General features: G+C 38.4%; 2 protein-coding genes across 15 annotated transcripts in view; one reads left to right on the forward strand and one right to left on the reverse strand.

Moving 5' to 3' along the window:
* Window positions 1–6,270: 6,270 nt before the first annotated feature.
* Window positions 6,271–8,212, forward strand: LOC124177313 (60S ribosomal protein L24). Its single transcript, XM_046559526.1, has 5 exons — window positions 6,271–6,355; window positions 6,486–6,561; window positions 6,747–6,832; window positions 7,164–7,325; window positions 8,035–8,212. The coding sequence occupies exons 1-5, from the start codon at window positions 6,351–6,353 to the stop codon at window positions 8,168–8,170; spliced, it is 465 nt and encodes a 154-aa protein (XP_046415482.1). The 5' UTR covers window positions 6,271–6,350; the 3' UTR covers window positions 8,171–8,212.
* Window positions 8,213–8,454: 242 nt separating this feature from the next.
* Window positions 8,455–23,737, reverse strand: part of LOC124177144 (disks large 1 tumor suppressor protein) — a 301,091-nt gene continuing 285,808 nt past the window's right edge. For 7 of the 14 annotated variants that reach the window (XM_046559275.1, XM_046559205.1, XM_046559224.1 and 4 more), the window contains 12 exons: window positions 18,439–18,652; window positions 18,177–18,334; window positions 17,325–17,574; window positions 17,083–17,185; window positions 15,731–15,769; window positions 15,020–15,061; window positions 14,520–14,636; window positions 12,680–12,829; window positions 12,372–12,544; window positions 12,054–12,163; window positions 11,866–11,957; window positions 8,455–11,686 (listed from right to left, as the gene is read on the reverse strand). In XM_046559275.1, the coding sequence (XP_046415231.1) occupies window positions 11,577–11,686; window positions 11,866–11,957; window positions 12,054–12,163; window positions 12,372–12,544; window positions 12,680–12,829; window positions 14,520–14,636; window positions 15,020–15,061; window positions 15,731–15,769; window positions 17,083–17,185; window positions 17,325–17,574; window positions 18,177–18,334; window positions 18,439–18,652 (1,558 nt within the window). In that variant the 3' untranslated portion in view covers window positions 8,455–11,576. The remainder of the gene's footprint in view (window positions 11,687–11,865; window positions 11,958–12,053; window positions 12,164–12,371; window positions 12,545–12,679; window positions 12,830–14,519; window positions 14,637–15,019; window positions 15,062–15,730; window positions 15,770–17,082; window positions 17,186–17,324; window positions 17,575–18,176; window positions 18,335–18,438; window positions 18,653–23,737) is intronic. The other 7 variants (XM_046559215.1, XM_046559239.1, XM_046559230.1 and 4 more) reach the window with 7 other exon arrangements.

Consider the following 23,737-nt stretch of genomic DNA (forward strand, 5'->3'; position numbering starts at 1 on the left):
AATAAAATTTCTCGACTTCCACGATAAGCGCTCCGTGGTTCCTGGTTCACGTTTACAATAAATTATTTCAATTCGTTTTTCGCGCAAGCCGAAATTCAGTAGCTGTCAGTCCGCTAATAAAATTTCTCGACTTCCACGATAAGCGCTCCGTGGTTCCTGGTTCACGTTTACAATAAATTATTTCAATTCGTTTTTCGCGCAACCCCAAATTCTGTAGCTGTCGGTCCGCTAATAAAATTTCTCGACTTCCACGATAAGCGCTCCGTGGTTCCTGGTTCACGTTTACAATAAATTATTTCAATTCGTTTTTCGCGCAAGCCGAAATTCAGTAGCTGTCAGTCCGCTAATAAAATTTCTCGACTTCCACGATAAGCGCTCCGTGGTTCCTGGTTCACGTTTACAATAAATTATTTCAATTCGTTTTTCGCGCAAGCCCAAATTCAATAGCTGTCAATACGCTAATAAAATTTCTATAACTTTATCATCTTCTCATAATCTTTCCGGTAGATTATATCGATAATAAAATTATATCAAACCTTACACATTATTTTTGACTTGTTCTCACGCTGAAAATATTTATTAGTATTCGGGGTATAACTCGAGGTGGTTGAAGGTGGTCGGAGGTGGACGAGGAGGAGGACGAGGAGGACGAGGATTTGTGCTGGGTGAGTAAAACACTTTTATAATATTTGATGGCAATTATAATTATATTTCATCTGAAATATTACAAACTTGTCAAGTTTACAATAAATTATTTCAATTCATTTTTCGTGCAAGCACATATTCAGTAGCTATGAATACTCTTATACAATTTATTATATTATTAATTAATTAATTATTATTCTTATAATATTTAATGGCAATTGTAATTATATTTCATCTGAAATATTACAAACTTGTCACGTTTACAATAAATTATTTCAATTCATCTTTCGTGCAAGTACATATTCAGTAGCTATGAATAATCTTGTACAATTTATTATGTTATTAATTAATTGATTAAATACATCAATCCTTACACAATATTTTCGATGTCTTCCTATACTAAAAATATTCATTACTATTTCAGGTATTACCCAAGGTGGTCGGAGGTGGACGAGGAGGAGGACGAGCTGGACGAGGAGGAGGACCAGGTGGACGAGGAGGAGGACGAGGTGGACGAGGAGGAGGCAGGGTGGGTCGTGGGAGAGGACCTCTCCTCTCCTCAGAGGAGAGGAGGGGGAGGGGCAGGGAAGGGGGAGAGGTGGGCGGGGAGGGGGAAGGGACGGGAAGGGAAGGGGAGGGGGCAGGGAAGGGGGAGAGGTGGGCGGGGAGGGGGAAGGGACGGGAAGGGAAGGGGAGGGGGAAGGGAAGGGAAGGGGACGGGAGGGGGGTGGGCGGGCGGGCGGGAGGGAGGGTGGGAGGGCGCGAGGGAGGGAGGGAGGGAGGGCGGGCGGGCGGGCGGGCGGGCGGGTGGGCCCGGGAGGGGGGGGGGGGGGGGGGGGCGTGTACTGCTCTATTAAATCTAACAGGCTCGTATCGACATCCGTCCTCCACTCTCTCCCTCCCTCCCTCCCTCCCTCCCGCCCTCCCTCCCTCCCTCCCTCCCTCCCGCCCTCCCGCCCTCCCGCCCTCCCTCCCTCCCTCCCTCCCTCCCTCCCTCCCTCCCTCCCTCCCTCCCTCCCTCCCTCCCGCCCGCCCGCCCGCCCACCCCCTTCCCGCCACCCTCCCGTCCCCTTCCCTTCCCTTCCCCCTCCCCTTCCCTTCCCCCTCCCCGCCCACCTCTCCCCCTTCCCTGCCCCCTCCCCTTCCCATCCCGTCCCTTCCCCCTCCCCGCCCACCTCTCCCCCTTCCCTGCCCCCTCCCCCTCCTCTCCTCTGAGGAGAGGAGAGGTCCTCTCCCACGACCCACCCCGCCGCCTCCTCGTCCACCTCGTCCTCCTCCTCGTCCACCTGGTCCTCCTCCTCGTCCAGCTCGTCCTCCTCCTCGTCCACCTCCGACCACCTTGGGTAATACCTGGAATAGTAATGAATATTTTTAGTATAGGAAGACATCGAAAATATTGTGTAAGGATTAATGTATTTAATCAATTAATTAATAACATAATAAATTGTACAAGATTATTCGTAGCTACTGAATATGTACTTGCACGAAAGATGAATTGAAATAATTTATTGTAAACGTGACAAGTTTGTAATATTTCAGATGAAATATAATTACAATTGCCATTAAATATTATAAGAATATTAATTAATTATTTAATAATGTAATAAATTGTATAAGATTATTCATTGCTACTGAATATGTGCTTGCACGAAAAATGAATTGAAATAATTTATTGGAAACGTGACAAGTTTGTAATATTTCAGATGAAATATAATTACAATTGCCATTAAATATTATAAGAATATTAATTAATTATTTAATAATATAATAAATTGTATAAGATTATTCATTGCTACTGAATATGTGCTTGCACGAAAAATGAATTGAAATAATTTATTGTAAGCGTGACAAGTTTGTAATATTTCAGATGAAATATAATTATAATTGCCATCAAATATTATAAAAGTGTTTTACTCACCCAGCACGAATCCTCGTCCTCCTCGTCCTCCTCCTCGTCCTCCTCCTCGTCCACCTCCGACCACCTTCAACCACCTCGAGTTATACCCCGAATACTAATAAATATTGTCAGCGTGAGAACGAATCAAAAATAATGTGTAAGGTTTGATATAATTTTTTTATCGATATAATCTACCAGAAAGATTATGAGAAGATTATGAAGTTATAGAAATTTTATTAGCGTACTGACAGCTCTTGAATTTGGGCTTGCGCGAAAAACGAATTGAAATAATTTATTGTAAACATGAACCAGGAACCACGGAGCGCTTATCCTGGAAGTCGAGAAATTTTATTAGCGGACTGACAGCTACTGAATTTCGGCTTGCGCGAAAAACGAATTGAAATAATTTATTGTAAACGTGAACGAGGAACCACGGAGCGCTTATCGTGGAAGTCGAGAAATTTTATTAGCGGACCGACAGCCACAGAATTTGGGGTTGCGCGAAAAACGAATTGAAATAATTTATTGTAAACGTGAACGAGGAACCACGGAGCGCTTATCGTGTAAGTCGAGAAATTTTATTAGCGGACCGACAGCTACCGAATTTGGGGTTGCGCGAAAAACGAATTGAAATAATTTATTGTAAACGTGAACCAGGAACCACGGAGCGCTTATCGTGGAAGTCGAGAAATTTTATTAGCGGACTGACAGCCACAGAATTTGGGGTTGCGCGAAAAACGAATTGAAATAATTTATTGTAAACGTGAACGAGGAACCACGGAGCGCTTATCGTGGAAGTCGAGAAATTTTATTAGCGGACTGACAGCTACTGAATTTCGGCTTGCGCGAAAAACGAATTGAAATAATTTATTGTAAACGTGAACCAGGAACCACGGAGCGCTTATCGTGGAAGTCGAGAAATTTTATTAGCGGACCGACAGCTACCGAATTTGGGGTTGCGCGAAAAACGAATTGAAATAATTTATTGTAAACGTGAACCAGGAACCACGGAGCGCTTATCGTGGAAGTCGAGAAATTTTATTAGCGGACCGACAGCCACAGAATTTGGGGTTGCGCGAAAAACGAATTGAAATAATTTATTGTAAACATGAACCAGGAACCACGGAGCGCTTATTTCGGAAGTCGAGAAATTTTATTAGCGGACTGACAGCTACCGAATTTGGGCTTGCGCGAAAAACGAATTGAAATAATTTATTGTAAACGTGAACCAGGAACCACGGAGCGCTTATCCTGGAAGTCGAGAAATTTTATTAGCGGACTGACAGCCACAGAATTTGGGGTTGCGCGAAAAACGAATTGAAATAATTTATTGTAAACGTGAACCAGGAACCACGGAGCGCTTATCCTGGAAGTCGAGAAATTTTATCAGCGGACTGACAGCTACCGAATTTGGGGTTGCGCGAAAAACGAATTGAAATAATTTATTGTAAACATGAACGAGGAACCACGGAGCGCTTATCCTGGAAGTCGAGAAATTTTATCAGCGGACTGACAGCTACCGAATTTGGGGTTGCGCGAAAAACGAATTGAAATAATTTATTGTAAACGTGAACCAGGAACCACGGAGCGCTTATCGTGGAAGTCGAGAAATTTTATTAGCGGACCGACAGCCACAGAATTTGGGGTTGCGCGAAAAACGAATTGAAATAATTTATTGTAAACATGAACCAGGAACCACGGAGCGCTTATTTCGGAAGTCGAGAAATTTTATTAGCGGACTGACAGCTACCGAATTTGGGCTTGCGCGAAAAACGAATTGAAATAATTTATTGTAAACATGAACGAGGAACCACGGAGCGCTTATCCTGGAAGTCGAGAAATTTTATCAGCGGACTGACAGCTACCGAATTTGGGGTTGCGCGAAAAACGAATTGAAATAATTTATTGTAAACGTGAACCAGGAACCACGGAGCGCTTATCGTGGAAGTCGAGAAATTTTATTAGCGGACCGACAGCTACAGAATTTGGGGTTGCGCGAAAAACGAATTGAAATAATTTATTGTAAACGTGAACAGGAACCACGGAGCGCTTATCGCGGAAGTCGAGAAATTTTATTAGCGGACTGACAGCTACTGAATTTCGGCTTGCGCGAAAAACGAATTGAAATAATTTATTGTAGATCCGGGAGGTTGAGAACCCGGTACTCGAAATACGTAGCGGACCCGAAGCGCGGGATCCGAGAGGTTGAGAACCCGGTACTCGAAATTTGCGGAGCGCGACTCTCATCCGTCCGCTCTACTGCGCGGTTGTTTCCCGACTGAGGAATTCGACTAGCTGATTTTGAATTGGTGACGTCACTTTCTGGACATCCGACATCCGAACTCTGGTTTCGAACTTTGATACTATGTATGATGATGTATGATGTACGATGTATGATGCATGATGTATGATGTATAATGATTTTAGCTTTCACATTCCATACAAGAAATACACACTTTATCTCTCCTGCCGATTCCAGACCCAAGCGGCCAGGCCCTTCGATCGTCAGCCGTTGACTGAAGATGTATTCTTCAGTGAACGGGTCGGCTAATAACGCTGCCGTTCTGCGACAGTTGGATGATGAAAAATTTCGCTCGTATCTTTCAAATGTGTGTTAAAATACACTTGAAGTGTTAAGAAGCGTCGTTCTTTCTCTCCCTATCACCTTTCTAGGTCTTTAAATCACTACGCTGTTTTCGCTGCGTTTTCTGAGTTCCTGAGGGTCCAATAAATCAGGTACGGGTCATTTGAATCGAATGCGAAACAAAAAATTTTCCGCTCAAAAAATGAAGAAAAAGTAAGGCTAACCCCTTTGCATTTTTGGCGGAAATTTTTGCGATTCGGAAAAGTGCTGGAATAAATTCTTTCATGCACTATTCGGACGTGATTTTGCGAGAGCAATCGATAAGGCGCAGTTCCAATACGCTCCGATCGGCGCGTCCAAAGTTACAACCAAAAAACGAAAACCTGTGTTCTCGAAATAGGTTTACAGGATACATTGTCTGAAGTTAAATGTCGAGAATACCTCATGAGATGGTTCTTATTATAACTATAAAGTTTAGCTTGAGTATATAACGGCCCGTGTATTGGTGAAACACGGCTACTGTGGAATTTGAGTCATCATGTGTAATAGTGTATTGTTTGTATTTTATGAAACCTGTATTACAATAAATAAACACCTTTCAGGGTATTTTTCTTTGTAGTTCCTCAACCTCTGGTCGATTGCTGTTCCAGACCTTTATTCCGCACACCTGAGGGTTCAGTTAGTCCAAAAATCATCATACACATCGAGTTTGAGACGAAAGATTTCTTGTTAAAAATAATAAGGATTTTCAGTCAAACTTTTCGCGATTCTGAAAAATGCCGAAATCAATCCTTTGATGCACTATCTTGACGTAATTTCGCGAGATCATTCCAAACAAATTGGCGGGGTTACATTGCGTATCAATTTCAGTTTTTTCGTCCTTTTTCTTGTTGCATGAGTGGCGTGGTGTTTCCCTGATGTGTGACATTTCAAATGCTCAAAGTGGTTCTCAAATCAAATATATATGTCCGATAGACAATCCAACGTAGCAAAGCTACGTGGTGCTGTATGCTCGCTGCGGATATTGCATACTTTCTTACGACGAAAGAAATTATCATTTGTCGAGGCTACGCCAGTGACAACGAACCTTATATCCCCATTTATAGAGTCGGCACCACTGGCAATGCGACTCTGAACGCAGCCGTTCTGTTGTAGCGTTCGTAACATTGCGGAACGTTTTCGAACCTACAAACCACACTCTCTTCCGTTTCCCGTTTTTCCAAAATGAAGTAAGTGAGATATTATGCCCGTGTGTTAGATATCAACCCATTAATCGCCAATCGTGTCGAATCATGTTTGTTAAATCCAGTAACGTGATTAATGAGGACTCGTTTTCTAATTATTTTATGATCGTTTCAGGATCGGACTCTGTGCTTACAGTGGGTACAAAATCTACCCTGGCCATGGCAAAACCATGGTCAAAGTTGATGGAAAGGTATGCTTGCTGTTGTACTATAACAGTGTATTTGTTAAATTTCATGCAGCGATGCCTAGAAAAATATTCGACATTGTGCCGTTTCTTCCGCAGTGTTCGAGTTCAAAATTTATTGCCATTTACTCTTCAGAAATTTTAGTCAACCTTAACCTCAAATTCATATTCGTGCTTTCATCTCTTTTCAGACGTTCACTTTTCTCAACTCGAAATGTGAGGCTGCTCATCTCATGAGGCGTAATCCCAGAAAAGTTACTTGGACCGTTCTTTACAGGTATGAAAACAACTACTTGTTTAAATTCATTGCTGTTCGGAAGAATTATATTTCTAGACTCATTGAGAGCTGTCAGCACTTCAAAATTTTGTTTACACAATTCCGTTTGTAGATTTCACTTTGTTATGAATTATTAACATTAACTGTAAGCTTATATCATGAAGAATGCGGTGAACACAGCGACTCAAATTTTATTCTGCCTGTACGTTGGGCACAGACAAATTTCTCGCTTGCCTTTGTCAAGCAATCTGTTTCTTTGGTCAAAGAACTGTAAGACGTATTTTATACTACTCCTGAAAAATAGTCATTCATATACCTGAATAATTATCAGACGCAAGCACAAGAAGGGTCAAGAAGAAGAACAGGCCAAGAAGAGGACACGGCGCACTCAGAAATTCCAACGTGCCATTGTTGGTGCTTCTTTAACGGATATTTTGGCCAAGCGTAACATGAAACCAGAGATCAGAAAAGCTCAACGCGAACAGGCTATCAAGTGAGTTTTCTAAAATTCATTTCTCTTCTTACAAAATTGATTGAACATTATTGTTCCAACACCTCCAGTTGGAGGTTATATCGTTGGTTTCATAATCGTATAGAAAATACATTTATCCACTGCAACCATTAAAGTTTCATCAGACGACTAAAGAATGATCTAATTCTAATCAAAGCTACATACTAAATCATTCTCTTGTAATGTACTATTTCATTGTATGTGAAATATCGACAACAATTTAACTTTTCATGTCAACAGTCAAAGCTGTTTTCAGAGAAATTAAAGTTTGGAAGAAATTAGTGATGCTATGTTGTGAAAACGAATACAAGTGCTGAATCATGCCTCAATAAACTTTTGAAGACTTCTTGCGTTTGAAAAAGTGCTGAAATATTGTGTGTTAAAATTATTTTAACACCCTGTGAATTAATAAATGAAAAACTTTGAATTACTTCATCAATAAACGTAGACAGCTGTTCCTCCAGCTTGATTCTACATGTCGGGCTGGATTTCAGAATGTCTTAAATAAATGTTAGCACGGGCTGCTTCACCCAGAATAGTATGGTATGGTTACTCTGTCTGGCTTTGCGGGTCCGCACAAAATTCACATTGTTACTCAACATGGATATTGAAGATATTGAGTTAGTTTCCATATTACTTCGGTATCATTAATAATTTGACTAGGCACTAATGATTAAATCTTCACTTTTAGAGTTGCGAAAGAGCAAAAGAAGGCTGCCAAGGCGACAAAGAAGGCTGCGGCACCCCCCAAAGCAAAGGCTGCGCCTAAACAGAAAGCAACCAAGGTTCAGCAAAAGGCTGCTCCTCGTGTAGGAGGCAAACGATAAATTGTAACTTATTAATAAAATACTTGCTGCTTTCAAAATTAATGTGTTGAAACTTCATTGTAGAGATTAGTGCCAAAATATATAATTTTGCAGGCAATGATTATGCGTCACTAATCTCGCAACTCTCTTTATTTCTCGTTTTGTAATCTTGCTTATTCGTACCTGGACAGTGAGTTTCTATTAGTAAATTGGCTGAATGAACGGAAACTTGTAAGAAATGAACGAAAGTATTACATGTCCAGCTAGAAAATCATCCGCATGACAGGTGTAATTACGAGAGGACGTTCTTAAAATTGGTAAAACGTTTATTAACTATTTAAAAACGACGAAACAAGGTGAACATGAGATTGATAATTCAATAAGTAATGTTATTAAATAGACTATAGAGATGTATAATAGGTGTAATAGTATTCATCTTATACGATTATATCTTCGTTATATTGAGACATATCTCTCTTTGACGTCAACGTTCGGTGAGTCCCGGGCCTCTTAAGTTTAATCATCGTTATTATGGTGATGGTAATGCAAGTGTATCTGAAAATAAGAATTTAAAACTCTACACTGCATACATTTCAGAAGTTTTTTTTTTAATCTTTAACGACAAAAATGGTGAATCCCGATAGGCCAACACTTGGTTGGACACCGAATAAACCAAAGTTAATATTGGACCACACCAAACGTCAACAGAACTTGCAAGAGGCCTGATTTTCTTTGTGTGTATTTTAACCCTCTGAAAGCAACAGACACTGGCAGCGTGTTTCTTACCTAATGCGTCTCATGATTTCTGATAAGGACGGAATTCGATTATTAATAATAATTTCCGAAAGGGTATAACAATGACCGAATTTAAACTTTTCATACGTGATTTGTTGCTCGATTTTTTCTGAATTATCTTATTTCGTCGCTATATGAAACCACAAAACTTTCTGTCGGGCCTCCGCAAGTTACGTTTAATTTTCGGTGTCGAATCGGGCTGCCGCAAATACAACTTTCCATTTTATTCCATGTCCAATCGGGTAGTATCCAAATGCTTCTCGATCGATAAATAGAAAATGTCAGGAAAAAAGAATCTTTACCAATTCAATTGTCGAAAACTATGCAAGAACATTGAAAGTAAGTGGTATTTTAAATTGAAACTATCATTTTCACAGTAAAAGGCAACTGGGTACATGCGAATATAATCAGCGTACTTTACATCAAATCTAAATGAAATTTTCAGTTTGGCTATAATAGGCATGTATACATAGGTACAATACCGCGTAACCACTGATATAAATGAAAACCTTATTCATTACAATTATTAAATTTATGTTACAAATTATAGTGAACTTTGCAAACAATTTATTTAATTTTTTTTTTAATTTTTCTTCGTTCTAATAACATCTCTATTAACTTTTTTTTCTTCTTAATGCTCCTACTAAAAATCCATGTATCTTCTTTACAATTAATTTAAATATCAACACCGTTTGGGTAACGTAAGTATACAGCCCATTCATGAATTACGCGGACTGGCGCCAGCAAGATGACGTTTTTGACTTTTAGTGACAGTCTGCGTACGTCGTAAACAGACATTGAAATATGTAGTGGAGGCCTAAGGTCTCAAATTATTCTTTCCTTCTCTTCGTTTTACTTTCTGCATTTCTCGAATTCATCTCAATGTATAGGTATTTACAGTAATATACCTACTATATAATAATAATAATAATTTAGTAGTATTTAAATTACAATAGTTATTCTTATATAATGTTGCACGTAACCCATTACTGGCTTAGTTATCTAGCTGTACAAAACATTATATATCGTTATCCTAGCTCTAGAGATTTGTCCTGTGAGGTTAAGTTTAATAGATCGTGAGAATTGCGCATTTTTTTTTCTCTTGAGTTACTACATCGCTGTCTACAACAATCTGCACTCTCACCGTATCACACTCTACCTATTATGTATAATACCTCTTATATCTATACGTTTCGACGCGCTTTCAGTTTGCAATTCAGAGTTCACGTAACGGAGTAGGAATAAGGGAGATAGATCAGATAGCAATTTGGTATCTCGTGTCCTCCAGTGTTTAATACTCGTAGCGATTACCTTTTAATCGACAAATTTTGTAACATATTTTTCTTTTTATTACGCTACGCAATTAAGTACATTAAAAAATACAGCACTACTTTACTCGTGTATAACCAATAAGCTATAAGAGTCAGTGATTGAAGGCAAAAATTTTTGTTATTGAGAATTTTTATCCCGTAGCCGATTCCACTAAAACCATATAAATTTCATTGATGATTCGCAAATATATTCGAGACTTTATTGTCCGTGTTTGATTCGACGTTATGAATTCACAAAGTCAATAGTTATATGGTTTTAAGTAGTATATATTTTACAATTTATAGATAATTTTTATTCGTGACAACTCATAATATAGTAACATCTTACAGTCAATGAATAAAAGCAGTTTATAAGTAGGTAATAATTAAAATTCTCATCTTTGTTAATTAATTCCACAGAGTGTCTTTTTTTAAATTCTGTGTGATAGAGCCTGATTAGAATGAAATGAAATAAAATAAATGAAAAGAGAATATGCAGCTGACCAAAAGAGTCTCTAATCAGTAATCACACTTATGAGACGCTGTCGTTCTTTAAAAGGTATAATTATCAATTAAGCTCGAACTAATTGTATCTGCGAGCAACGTGTAATTAATTGATCAAATCGATCACAACGCTAAATATAAAATTATTTATAAACCTAGTTGTGATCCAGTTTGTCAATTGAATTCATTAATGGAGAAATTTCTATCTTACAAAAATAAAATACTTATTATTCTTCTTCCTTTCAACTTCTTATTCGACTCTGTTCACGAATTGATATAAATTTTATCGCACTCGCGTTTTCATGCAAACAACACGTGCAACGAAATATCAGTATTAGGTATTTTTTTTTTCTTCTTTAACGGGAACAACGTCGAACTCTTAATTCTCATCTATATAACTAAGCAAGACGCTTGTTTCTTCATTATAATCATACTCTATTATATAAATCATTTGTTTTAACAATATACTTGGATTATGAGTCATTGCCTACCATCCTAATATTCACACAATATTATTATCATTATCATTATTATTATTATTATTAATATTATTATTACTATTATTAACAAATTTGAGAGGAGACTGAATATTATTTTTTGTTTTGTTAAATTCCTTGTGGCAATTCGAGACTATACTGAAGCGATCAGCTTCGACGCGCCTTAACTAGGACATTGTGCTACATAGGTGGGGAGAAGGCGTTAGAGGATTATTTAATTTATTCAGTAATGTATATTTAATCGTTATGCCGGGGAGGTAAGGTCCAGGCATTAGGATTGGAATTGGGATGTGGCTGGGGGTGGGGGTTGGGGGCAGGTCGTCACAGTTGCTGATCTCGACTTGGCACCCAGATGCTTGGGCCTGACTGTTCGCTGATCACTTCCTTTACCTTCAAGTAAATATCTTCCGGCGTGTCGCCTTGTACCACAGCTGAAAGGTAAATTAAGACATAAGGTGTAATCGTTGTCAAAATTTGATAGAATCGAGGCAAATAAGAAGATCATTCAATTAGCTGCGACACACTTCCTATTCAATTTTAAGAACAAATATTTTGGTTTACAGTAACACGAATTTTCATATGATTAAAATCATTATAAAAACTTTCTTACCGGTAAAGTATTCACCGAATTCTTGCTCCATCTTTAGAGCACGTTCATACGTCTTCTTTGCCTGTTCCTCTGTCATTCTTTTATTCATCTCCCTGTAGATAATTAACGAGAATTTGTGAATCCGCGAGTAACGAGAAAATAAATAGTATCTGTACATAGAAAGAAAGCGAAAAGCGATTTGCACTTACATCACTGATTCTATGGATTTTGGTTTGATGAAAATAGCGATAGGATAGAGCTGTGCAACTTGTAACCTCTTGATAGCATTGCCGCTGACGTCAAGAATACAGTGCTTGCCCTGTAACGTCAAAATGAAGAAATAATTTCAAGTCCATTACTGACCTACCCCGAAGAAACAAAAAATCGGTTACAATCAGCGGGTCACTAAAATTCAACGGATAACGAGGAATAGAGAGAAATCTTCAGGCAATGTAGAAAATTAAGTTTAAAATGTCCATGAGTGAACGACACCAGGTCAGATAAATTAAATTAATCAAGCAAATTACCTTTTCTGCAACTTCTCTAACAGATGCAACAGACGTGCCGTAAAGGTTGTCGTTGTACTGTCCAGCCTCGATGAAAAGGTGGTTCTGAATATCCCTTTCCATCTGTTCTCGCGATCCCACAAAGTGATAATCTCGACCGTCAACTTCGTACTCCCTTTTACTCCTCGTTGTGTCTACAAAGAAATTTAAGAAGCAATATTGATCACTAATTGTGTTAGCCAATTTAAAATTGAAAATAGTTTTGGTCTCTTTAATTACGGTATAAAATTCAATATAAAAGGCAATTGCGAATATCATAGTCAACTTACGTGGTACGCAGCTGCCGAACTTGTCTGGGAACTCAGAAATTAGATCGTCGTTGATGCGATCCTTGAGTGGCCCAAGAATGATGACAGGTCTGGTGTACTGGATAGCGAGCTGTTGTACAGCTTCGTAAGATAAAATAGTTTCTTCGCTGCCTGTAAAAAGAACAATAAATCTTGAACTATGAGCTTGAATATTTATCGCTACAAGCATTCCTCAAAATTTGGATCACATTTCATCAACGGGTAAAGTTTTGTTAGTAGGAAATTGGGATTAAGAGTATCTGACAAATTGAAACTGTAAAATGATTACATTACTGAGGAGTTGAGTAGAACAATTTCGGATTTCATATTAATATACATTCTTTGACATGAAAGATGAATCTTGCTGAGAATTTATATTTTTTTCAAAAAAAGTTTCAGTTATGAATATATCGATCAAATATTCTTAGAAAAGCACTAGAATTTGCAGTGTAATACACATGATATGCGCGTCATATCGCGAGCTCATAAATAAGTTGTGGTTTCGATGAGGTAAAAGGAAGCTATACAGTTAATGGCGAGAGTTTGTTAGTTGCAAGGCAAAAATAATGCAGGCACGTTAGATCATCGTAGGTGATAATTATGGAAAAAAAAATTGCGTACAGGTACTCAACAAATCGAATTGGTTGTTTGCAAAATTATGTGGATTGTAACGCGTGGGAGAGAAAAATTTGAAACAAATTTGCAGTCAACAAAACTTTACGAATACGTAGTATTAGGTGTTGGAATGCATTGGTAGCGTTTTTTTCATGAAAACAGATTTGTAAAATGCTACGAATTAATTCCAACACTTGGTGTATACTAGACCAGTTCAAAAAAATCGACCATTTTTTGTTTTTCAAAACCCGCAGTGAAATATCTTCCTAGTCATGAAAAAAGAAGCCTGTGAAAATGGGAGCTCTTAATATTAATATTGAAAGGTCGCTCATCGTAAATTTCTATTTTACATTTGAATAACATGGGGAAAAAAATTTTTTTAACTTTGGAATTTTGTAACTCATTTTTGAATGAGCATATCGGGATGAGCGATACACATTTTTAAAGGAAATTGAACGCTCTAAATAAAATGTCTCTTATGTTTTTTACGTAAGTTCACTCCTCTAATAGTTATTCGAGTTTAAAATTCAACATGTAATTAATTTAACGTTTTTTTCTTAAATTATGATACAATAATAAAATTTATCTTTGAAAAAAATTATTTTACAATTTCTAAATTGTATAGTTAAGAGCTTCAAGTTTAACACGATTATTTTCAGTATATAAAATTTACGATTTTCTTACGATTACCAGAACAATAATTGAGCAACAGTATCGAAAAAGTAAGTTGATACCGCGGCGCATCTCTGTTTTAAAAAAATTATAAAATATTTAAGATGAATTATGAAAAAAAAGTTAAATTGATTACATGTTGAATTTTAAACTTGAATAACTATTAGAGGAGTCAACTTACGAAAAAAACATAGGAGACATTTTATTTAGAGCGTTCAATTTCCTTTAAAAATATGTATCGCTCATCCCGATATGCTCATTCAAAAATGAGTTATAAAATTCCAAAGTTAAAAAAAATTTTTTCCCACGTTATTCAAATGTAAAATAGAAATTCACGATGAGCGACCTTTCAATATTAATATTAAGAGCTCCCGTTTTCACAGGCTTCTTTTTCATGACTAGGAAGATATTGTACTGCGGGTTTTGAAAAAAAAAAAATGGTCGATTTTTTTGAACTGGTCTAATGTATACGTATATAAACATGTTAGTTCATTTTTATGGTCATTGTTCACTCTTTTTCACACGTTGCACTTACTAAGCTCCTCAACATTTTCATCACCGTCCTTTTCCAGATAAACTAATGTCAGTTCTTCCATATAGGGTAGTTCAACACGATACAAAATTTCTTTACTTCCTGTGGCGGAAGATAAATCTTAAATGAATAAACGAGAAAGATTTCTATGATTACAGCGTGATGATTGATGATGCTCGTGATGATAAAAAATTAAACCCCTGTTCGCAGCACGTTTCAGTATTATGAAATCCATGAAATTCAAAAGTCCGGGCAACGAGTTGTAATTATCATCTATGAGATAGCAAAAGTATAAGACAGAACGGCGATACGGAAAGACATGAATTTCAGAACTATGCAAAGCTAAATAATAGCCTACGGTAAAGAAATATACGCGGCAAATTGTCAAGCTCATACCTGCATAATAATTAATTAATAATGATTTGATATTATAGGAATGATTATAAAGTATACGACATTGTGAATTTGTTAATACGCAATAGTGACGAGAGAATAATGATTACCTTCAGTGTTAGTGTCGTCCTGGGTGTAGCACAGCATGAATGCTAGAACATAATAATATGACAATGGTTACAAGTTGCAGAAAAGCTGTTTATAACGTAACGTTAAGAGTCAATCTGCAAGCTCGAATTATATGTATGAAGCATTGATATGATCTGTACACTGAACCATTTAAGGGAAATGACTTGGTTTCTGAAATCAACGAAAAAAAGAGAACTACTGCGTAGGCATTGAGAAGTTTAAATTCACTTTGAATGAACGATCCATTCGTTGGAGGATCTCTCATTAATTACAAGATTCATTACTGACTTTTGCATTTCTGAATTATGTATTTCGTACAAGAATTCCTTAACTCTACCGGATGTAAGTGACAAAAGCGTTTAATGCAAAGGCTGTCGACGGACGTAAAAAATTATTGACAAAATTTTATTTAAACTTTCCTTGTTACTTTTCGCAAACCTTTAATGGAATTGTAATTTCTTAATACTACTGCAATATGATCATCAATTTGTTTTTGACGAAAAGTCATCGAGAGAAGGAAGAAAAGTAATACGACGAAGAAACATTGATTTACAGCGTTGCAACAATAAAACAGATAGCATGACAGTCGAAACATCATATAAGAACATTAAGTACAAAAATACATGGGGAGGAAATAAAATTAAAATTAAATCTAATTTTGATATGTTTGTCGTACATATACAAATACTTACGCATAGCATCGGTTTCATTCTCAGGTGTTGTGGGTGACCCTACACAAGCAGGCAAAAACAAAACACATATGTCACGTATCACATGGTAAAAACACAAAAGCACATTCGGGAATATTAATTTTCTGCTTGTAAGAGGGAGACCTGCGCAAATTAATGTTATGAACAATTATAACCCTTCGTTGATCGCGAGGATCACAGATACTATTATCTTCTTATGAAAGAAATCAGTTCGTGCTGGGTGAAATTAATAATTTTTCAGCAGCAACAGGTCTGGCTCCTTTTACTAAATTAATTCAAATTGAATTAAAATCCGTCAAAGTTTCATTATGAGGATATAATTGGTGTAGATGTGTGTTAGTGAAGAATGAAAAAATACAAACATATCGTAGGCAATGTATGAGTGAAGGAATTTTGATATAATTCAGCTTTCGCCTGAAGACGTGGATACAATGTGATTTACAGGTTCACGGAAATTCGCTTTTACAGTAAGAATACCAGGATTAATAATTTTTTTGTTCTATGTTCACCATCAAGCCAATTTCTACAAATGTTTTGAACTGCATTAATTTACTAAGGTAATTAAATTTATTGCTTTTTATTTCAGGGTGCCCGTAAAAAGTATGAATTTAAAACACATCAATTTGATTGGATAATTTCCGCTGTCTGGGAAGACTTTTAGATTTCGGAGAATTTTATCTGGAGTGCGAGAATGGATCGTTGAAAGAAATGCGCGATAAAACTACATCGAAGAAGATGAAAGAGATAATTAAATTGATAATGTTGAGTAGACTGAGAAACTGATCTACCAAAAATGTTTCTATTATAATATATAGCCTTGCGCTGATTAGCATAATACTGTATCATATATTGAAAGCTGCAAGGAATCGCGCTCATTTTCTGCCAATAACTTATTCAATTATCAATAATTCAACTGATTACGTACAATCAATTTTCCGACTGTGATTATGTACTCTGTTGCATCAGTTATTTTTGACGTAAAAATGAGGGTGGAAGGCAGAAAATCGTTCGAGCGATTAAAACCACACACATTAGTTATAGTTTTCGTATATTTCGTGTACGTGTAACGTAGTAATGTCGTACAATGCATACGATTATCAAACAAGATCCAGGGATGACAAAAATGCAAATCTTGGCTGACATATACACGTATTATAGGTATGTATAATGATACCTAGTACCGAGTGAATAAAGTCGTGGGGATTTATACTTGAGAGACATGCTTACCGACAACATGCGTGAACGACAATGTAAATGCGACATTAATTAATATAAATGCGTGAAAATCAGAATGATAATAAATAAGAAATCGGCGCAGTATAAATGATACTTACGTTCCTGGTCCGAACCGTCTTCAGACTTGTCATCTTTGCTTTTCATGAACGGGAATTTCCTGCTGAACGAAAAGTTTTTCTTTTTCCTATCTAAGGTGGATTGCTGAGAACAGAAACATATCGCAATTAATTAGTCGTGGCGATTAAAGGTACGCGATCCTATGTGGGTATAAAAAATACGTCGATGCAGGGATAACAGTCAATTTGGTTACAAGCACGGATCGAAAGGCTCTTCAAACAACCTTGTCCAATATGACAGGCATGTGGCCCTGGAACTTGACGGATCGATCCCTCGCTCGCTGCTTCCTCTCCCAACGTCTACGAGATGGGATAATACCGAGTCCCTCTTCTTCGCCCTGAGGGGTGACCCTCCTGGCCTGCCACCATTCGTCGTCGCTCGCATTAGTTACGTGGAGAATTTCACCGTAGCGAAAAGCCAGACCGCGACTTGGCAGACCGTCGTCTTTGTTCGGATCGTAGTCGAAAAGTGCTCTGTAAAAGAATTCCCAATTATCGTATTAAGCGTAACGTTCTGCGGTAATAATACAGGTTTCAATGCAGTTGAGAAGAAGGCGCACGCGTGGTGCTTGGTGCTCCTCAGCTGGTTCGGAAATTCCAGTTCAAGATTTTTCCTTCAAGGAAGAATGGGATCCACAATTTGAATTGAAAGTTAGGAAAAGAGGGAGAACCGTTTGCTGAGCAATAGAAATGAATAATTTTAAATATTCTAATCGTGCAACCTTGACCCAAATTGTTGATATCTCAGATTGCGGTATTCGAATTTGTTCAGACTCACGTTTGTCACATAGTTGGAACGTTGTTTAATTAGTGTTCGTTATTATTTTTCAAATGGTTTCTTCTTTTTTCCCAACTTTTAATCTATACCGTGGATCCGATTATTCTGTAATAACTTGATGTCCAAGCTTACAGCGTACGATGATTAGTTACTCTGATTTCACTGATTTCAAGCAAAATAGGAAAATAGTTTGAAAATGCTGAGAAAAAAGTAGATTCGCACACTTAGGTCGGGTATAAACTGTTTGACGCAATTCGCAAGTCGTTAAACAGCGTAGTCAATTGATAAATGAAAATACCTAACGTAGAGTGATTTTTTCTGCGAGGTCCTCATCAGGGTACCTGTCATCATATTCTGCTGAGAAATTTGTTGTTTCAGATCATGGATCTTGGTTTCGAATCTGTTGTAATCCTCCGGCTTGTACTGTACGACGATCGTCACTGTCTGACCAGTACCCTGAAAATTTGATAAAATGGCGACGAATGATGAGTCGAAGCCTAATCGATAAATTAGGGCATCGAAGGTAGTCTCGGGGTGATTTAATTGCGAACGAAGTTTACCTTGAGGGCGGCGGCAGCCTCCTCGTGAGTCGCCGTCCGCAAATTGATTCCATTTACGCTGAGAATTTGATCGCCACGTTTCAATTCCCCGCTAAGATCCGCCGGTCCACCGGCTAGAATGAACGAGATGAATATACCCTCGCCGTCTTCGCCTCCAACGATGTTGAAACCAAGTCCGGACGTTCCCTTGTTCAAAACTACCGTGCGGATTTCTCTGAAAAATTGACAAGAAAAGAACAAGTGTGAAAAAAGTGTATCGCAATGTTGTCTACGTACATGAAAATTCTCAGCTTAGCTTTGAATTCGTTTCAAGGCAACACAATTTTTTTATATTTTTTATTTCTTTTGACGAAAAATTCTGTCTCTTCGATAAAAGTCTAAGTCTGCAGATGAACATTAGTCATTTTATTATACTCGTTGTTTCTTCGAACTGCTGTATCTGCAATATTTTAATATTAACACGAATTACTTTTTCACCTGCAGTCTAGCGGTGCAAAGAATAAACGAGCTGACGAAATCGAGCCATGGCTGAGACACAAGCAACGATGTGAAAAAACAGTAGCCGGTAAAACGGAAAATCATCATGAAAAATATACGTGTATAAAAATCTTAGAAATTGTTATAATTTTGCGACATTTTTATCTATTCGTTGACGTTTAATTATTGAAATCTTCGTTTTTGGTTTCTTTTTTCACTCAGTTGTCTCATTCAATTTATTTCAACCACGGTTGTCGTATTCTGAACCAGCTGGTTACCTCACTTGAATATGGTATACACATATATCTCATGAAAACAATTATCAAGTTAATTAAAGCCTTCGTTGAAATTCGTCCCTTTGCCTTTGACTTACCGAACCTTGCTCGGAGGTTTGAAAATTTGAATAGAACAGGTATGGATATATGTATACATATACAAATGCACATGCAGCGATGCGACGTGGGATGAAGTAGTTTGAAAGTGGATTCCCGTCAGCTATTCACACATACATACACACACAGGTATTAGGTATACACAGAGAGTATCCGAATTGAATTTCGATTTTCAATCACTGACTGCAACAATATCCATTTCCGCGAGTTGCGATAAGCGATGGGGGGAATGGGAAAAATGGGAAAAATTTCATAAATAAAAAGCTCATCGATAAAGAACAAAAGGTAACGTCTACCCCTGGCGATACATAGGTATGTATAACAACATTCGCAAAACGTAGACTACGAGTGTGCAAAATATGTGTGAGGTAACGCAATTGTTTCGACAAACATCACATGCTCCGTAAGTGCCTGTATGTATAATATACGACCCCCCCCCCTCCCCTCCCCTCGATTGTTGTACCCTTGAAAATAAGGTACGATGCGCCTCGTGTGCATATACTGTAAATATAATCCGTACGTAGGTATAATATCCAACAATAAGTGGAACAAATTTGATATAAAAAAACGAACAACGAGAGGAGAAAAAGGAGGTCGAGCATTGCAGCAGGAATTAAAGGTGTAAGATAGGTCAGGTATCTCGGCACGAGGTGCAGCATATTTGCACGTATGCGTTCAACATTTTTTAAAACTTTTAATCGATATAAATATATCGCAGAGTTGCACAATTATCGTATATTCAGGGAGGGCCCCGGATGACTTGACTAAGTACGTATACCTGTATAAAATAAACTGTATCGAATAGCTAGCATAGCAGTTTTGTACCGAAAAGAGTTCTTTCAACGACGTTACTCGACAATGAAGCCTGCAGATTCGAGATAAGTTTCGTAGCCGCTCTTTTATATTCCAAAAACTCCATTATAAAAGCCAATTAAATATAATATCGACTGTACAGAAAAGAAAGCAGAAATAAAGGAATTTTATGAACTCTCAACGCAGAAAGCCACTGGCAGAGCGATAAAATCGGAAATAAAAAAAAAAAAACGGTATTAAAAGGGAGGTTTTCACGAGCGGCTGGTTACCTCAAAATATCTTTCGATACGTTATTCGCAACGTGTGGAATGAACGAATCGTGCATCGAGTGTCACAGACTTTGCATTTTGCCACGTCAATGTAAAAAATGGCCACTTTGATTCGACGAGAAAAAACAAAACCGAATGGTTTTACCAAATGAATAGGAAACTCGCGCGTGTTTATAAAATCACAATGTCGCGTTTATACCTACGCTATTGCACGTAAAATTGCACGTATCGTGTACCGTCACATTGCAAGTGTGATCGTCGTACGATGCGTGCTGGAAGAGATCGAATCGCGTTCATCGTTGTTAACGGGCGGGAATGATCCGGGCAATTACGTCACTGATTAGCGTTTGGATGAAAAGAAAGCGGAGATTAGTTAAAAGCGTACGTGTTAATTACGCGTAGATAGCGAAAATCTTGAGGAAAGATGCAGCGACGGACGTTAGGTAAAAAAAAAAAAAATAAATAAATAAAAATTCGTAGAAAGTTAGAATCGGACTCCGGGCGTAATTCGCGTATTATATCCAACTTCCAAGAGTATACGAATATTATATTTTCTGGTAAGAAACGGTCACCCGCTACACTTTCTCGATGGTAGAACGCCCACTGAACCCGACGACGGAGGGCGTCGCGACGGATTAAAGGCCGGAGGTGGCCGCGATGCCGCCATGCGCGCGAAACCGCTTCGCCGGCTGCGATCAGATCAATATAGGGGTAGAGAGTACATAAGCCTCGTCGCAACCACGCCGTATCCATGTGCTCCGTTCCAATTTCCCGCCAAAATATCACCCCAACATCACAGTTTCGAGTATCAGCGAAATTTTGCACTATAAAATCAGAAAAATTACATCTTCATTTTTCAGTCGGGGTGGCGAACGAAACCGTAATTAACTTTTCGAAATAAGAAAGGACAAGAGAAAAAAAAATTAGAAATTGGAGAAATGACGCTGACGGAATTACCGCTGATGACTGAACCGGTGGGTCGAAAAACCGGGAGTATAATAATAGAATATATTCGAGGCTGAATCATCATACAAAGTTCGACGTAAGAGAGTAAAAGTGAAACGGATCTAGGTGCATGTGTGTATGGATGTATACGTATATAATATTGTACATAGAGGTGTGTGAGTTTGAGAGGTGACAGGGTGGAGCAAAAGCAGTTTGATCGCGATAAGGAATGGAGAGGCAAGGCTGTGTCCGTCCGTAAATCGCACGCGGAATAGAACAGGTTGTGGTATGTAAAAGGAGGAGAAGGAGGTGGACGTCGGTCTTGTTTCTCACCGCGTGATTCTGAAAGCGTACAAAAGAGATTTTCCTCTCAAGTTTAACAGCAATACACGTAACTCGAAATGCAGGCACGATATTTATAAAAATTAATTATATCGTGAAATATAAACTGAACTCGCTAGTTGTGAAAGAATTCCACGATATATACCGGGGATAAGTAAATACCTAGTTGCAAAATAAGATCATAATTCATTTGAAAATCATAGTTAGCCTGCATCCTCGCTACGCTCAGGCTGAACAAATCCATTAACCCTCCGTCTGTCCGCCTCGAGAGAACTTCGGAAGTGAAATCTAATTTTCCAATTGTCTTAATAACCGTTATGCCAGCAGTAGCTAGGTTACGTTGAACTTTGTCTATCCGCACGCTCGACATACAGAACAACGTCAATAAAATATACGTACGTATAATGCGATTAGAAACTGCGAAGAGACCCAAGATGCTGATCGGTACCTACCGACAGGATCATGCGGATGAAAATACGGCGTTATTAAAGTCCCAAATCACCTCCAACACCAATGATTCGCTAGTTTGCACGGTAATGTAAAAAATGAATGAACGAAGATTGAAAAAAATCACCTCCATTTCACCACTTTTCCCGTTCTTCTTGCGAATGAGGTTTTTTTTTCTGATTAAAAAAACACCGTGAAACCTTCGTCGTTCGCACATCTGCAATCTAGATACAGGTATAGGTATAGGTGTGTGTGTGTGTGTGCGTGTTTATATAATTGTTATACTCAACTCGGTCAAATTTCTGATATTTTCCCCGGGGCATTGCAATTGCCTGCATAATCGCATTACCGTGTCTGTTAGGTTTTCGTCGAGTTTGCGAAGAACTGTACGAGGTCTGCGTGAAACTCACAGCGGCACGATGTATCCATCAGCCCGATTGAATTCCCTCCCATAATATTCCATTGGCAAGCGAGTATAACCACGGGCAGCATTCGATTTAGCAACACCTGGTTGTTCGGAATGGACTGCAGCTGTACCTCCTAGGGGTTTACCCGGTGCACCGACGACACACGGCTGTTACGCGATATAAATGAATAATAACGTTTGTAATTTTGTGGGCCGCAGTTCTGACGGATTTAACAATATCGCGAGTAAATCGCGTGCGATAGATGCTATAAGCATTGTACCCACCACCTACCTCGGTAGATATTCATCGGTATTATACATTAGGTATACGTACATTATTATACACGCGTTCTACCTAAAATAGGTTTGTATATAATACCGCGTGCGTACAAGCTGAGATATGTGTAGGTATGTATATACGACCTTCGCTGCGAAACCTTGTCGCGGTTCAGAGTAAGCTATAGTTAAACCACGAGGATAGAGATAATGGATAACGTACACGTCGACACCTCTTCGTCGACTGCGGAGTCGTTCGCGAAAAGAGGTCAGACGTTTTAATAACCAGAGAGAAGAGAGAAGAGAGAAGAGAGAAAAGGAAGAGTCATCATTTTCTCAAGTTCACTTCTGTCAGTTGTATCGAGCGTAACTCTTCTTTTCCTCCTATTCAGCCCCTCCCTGTTCAACCTTTAAAGGCCACTAGAAAAGCCTGATTAATTATTTTATGAAGAGGAAACTGTAGTTCACCGAAGAACGACGGTTCAAATTTCGTCCCAATTTTTCAGCTTACATTTTTCCGAATTAGCGTACAATGTGAAAAACAAAAAAAATTTCTTAGCTTCTGTGCAAAGTAATGTAGCTTCCGTACACTACAAGCAATTGCGAAATAAGGTGGTGTGATCCTTACCGCGAGAGTAAAAGAGGGGCAAAAAAGAAAAAGAAAAAAAGAAAAAAACAAAAAAAGGAAGCGAAGCGAAGGTAAACGACATCGAGAGGTCGGCGGATGTCAGAGGATTTGGCTCTCGGAAGTCATCGGGGATAGTAGCAGACATTTCCTGTACTTCGCGCGGAGTCTCGACTTTCTGGGTATTTTCTTGACGAGGGAGAGAAATCCCTCCGAGAATAAAAGAGGGGAAGATTTTCCGTCCGACACGCGCCGGTGACACACGATACCGCAGTTTCCGGTCATGTGACGAACGACAATCTGTGCA

The sequence above is a fragment of the Neodiprion fabricii genome, chromosome 1 (genome assembly GCF_021155785.1).
Source record: "Neodiprion fabricii isolate iyNeoFabr1 chromosome 1, iyNeoFabr1.1, whole genome shotgun sequence".
Classification (NCBI taxonomy): Eukaryota; Metazoa; Arthropoda; class Insecta; order Hymenoptera; family Diprionidae; genus Neodiprion; species Neodiprion fabricii.

Bases quoted from the DNA above. Each gene is read 5' to 3' on its own strand.
- LOC124177313 (XM_046559526.1), top strand. The intron at 6,562-6,746 runs GTATGCTTGCTG...ATCTCTTTTCAG, and splicing joins TGGTCAAAGTTGATGGAAAG to ACGTTCACTTTTCTCAACTC. The intron at 7,326-8,034 runs GTGAGTTTTCTA...CTTCACTTTTAG, and splicing joins CAACGCGAACAGGCTATCAA to AGTTGCGAAAGAGCAAAAGA.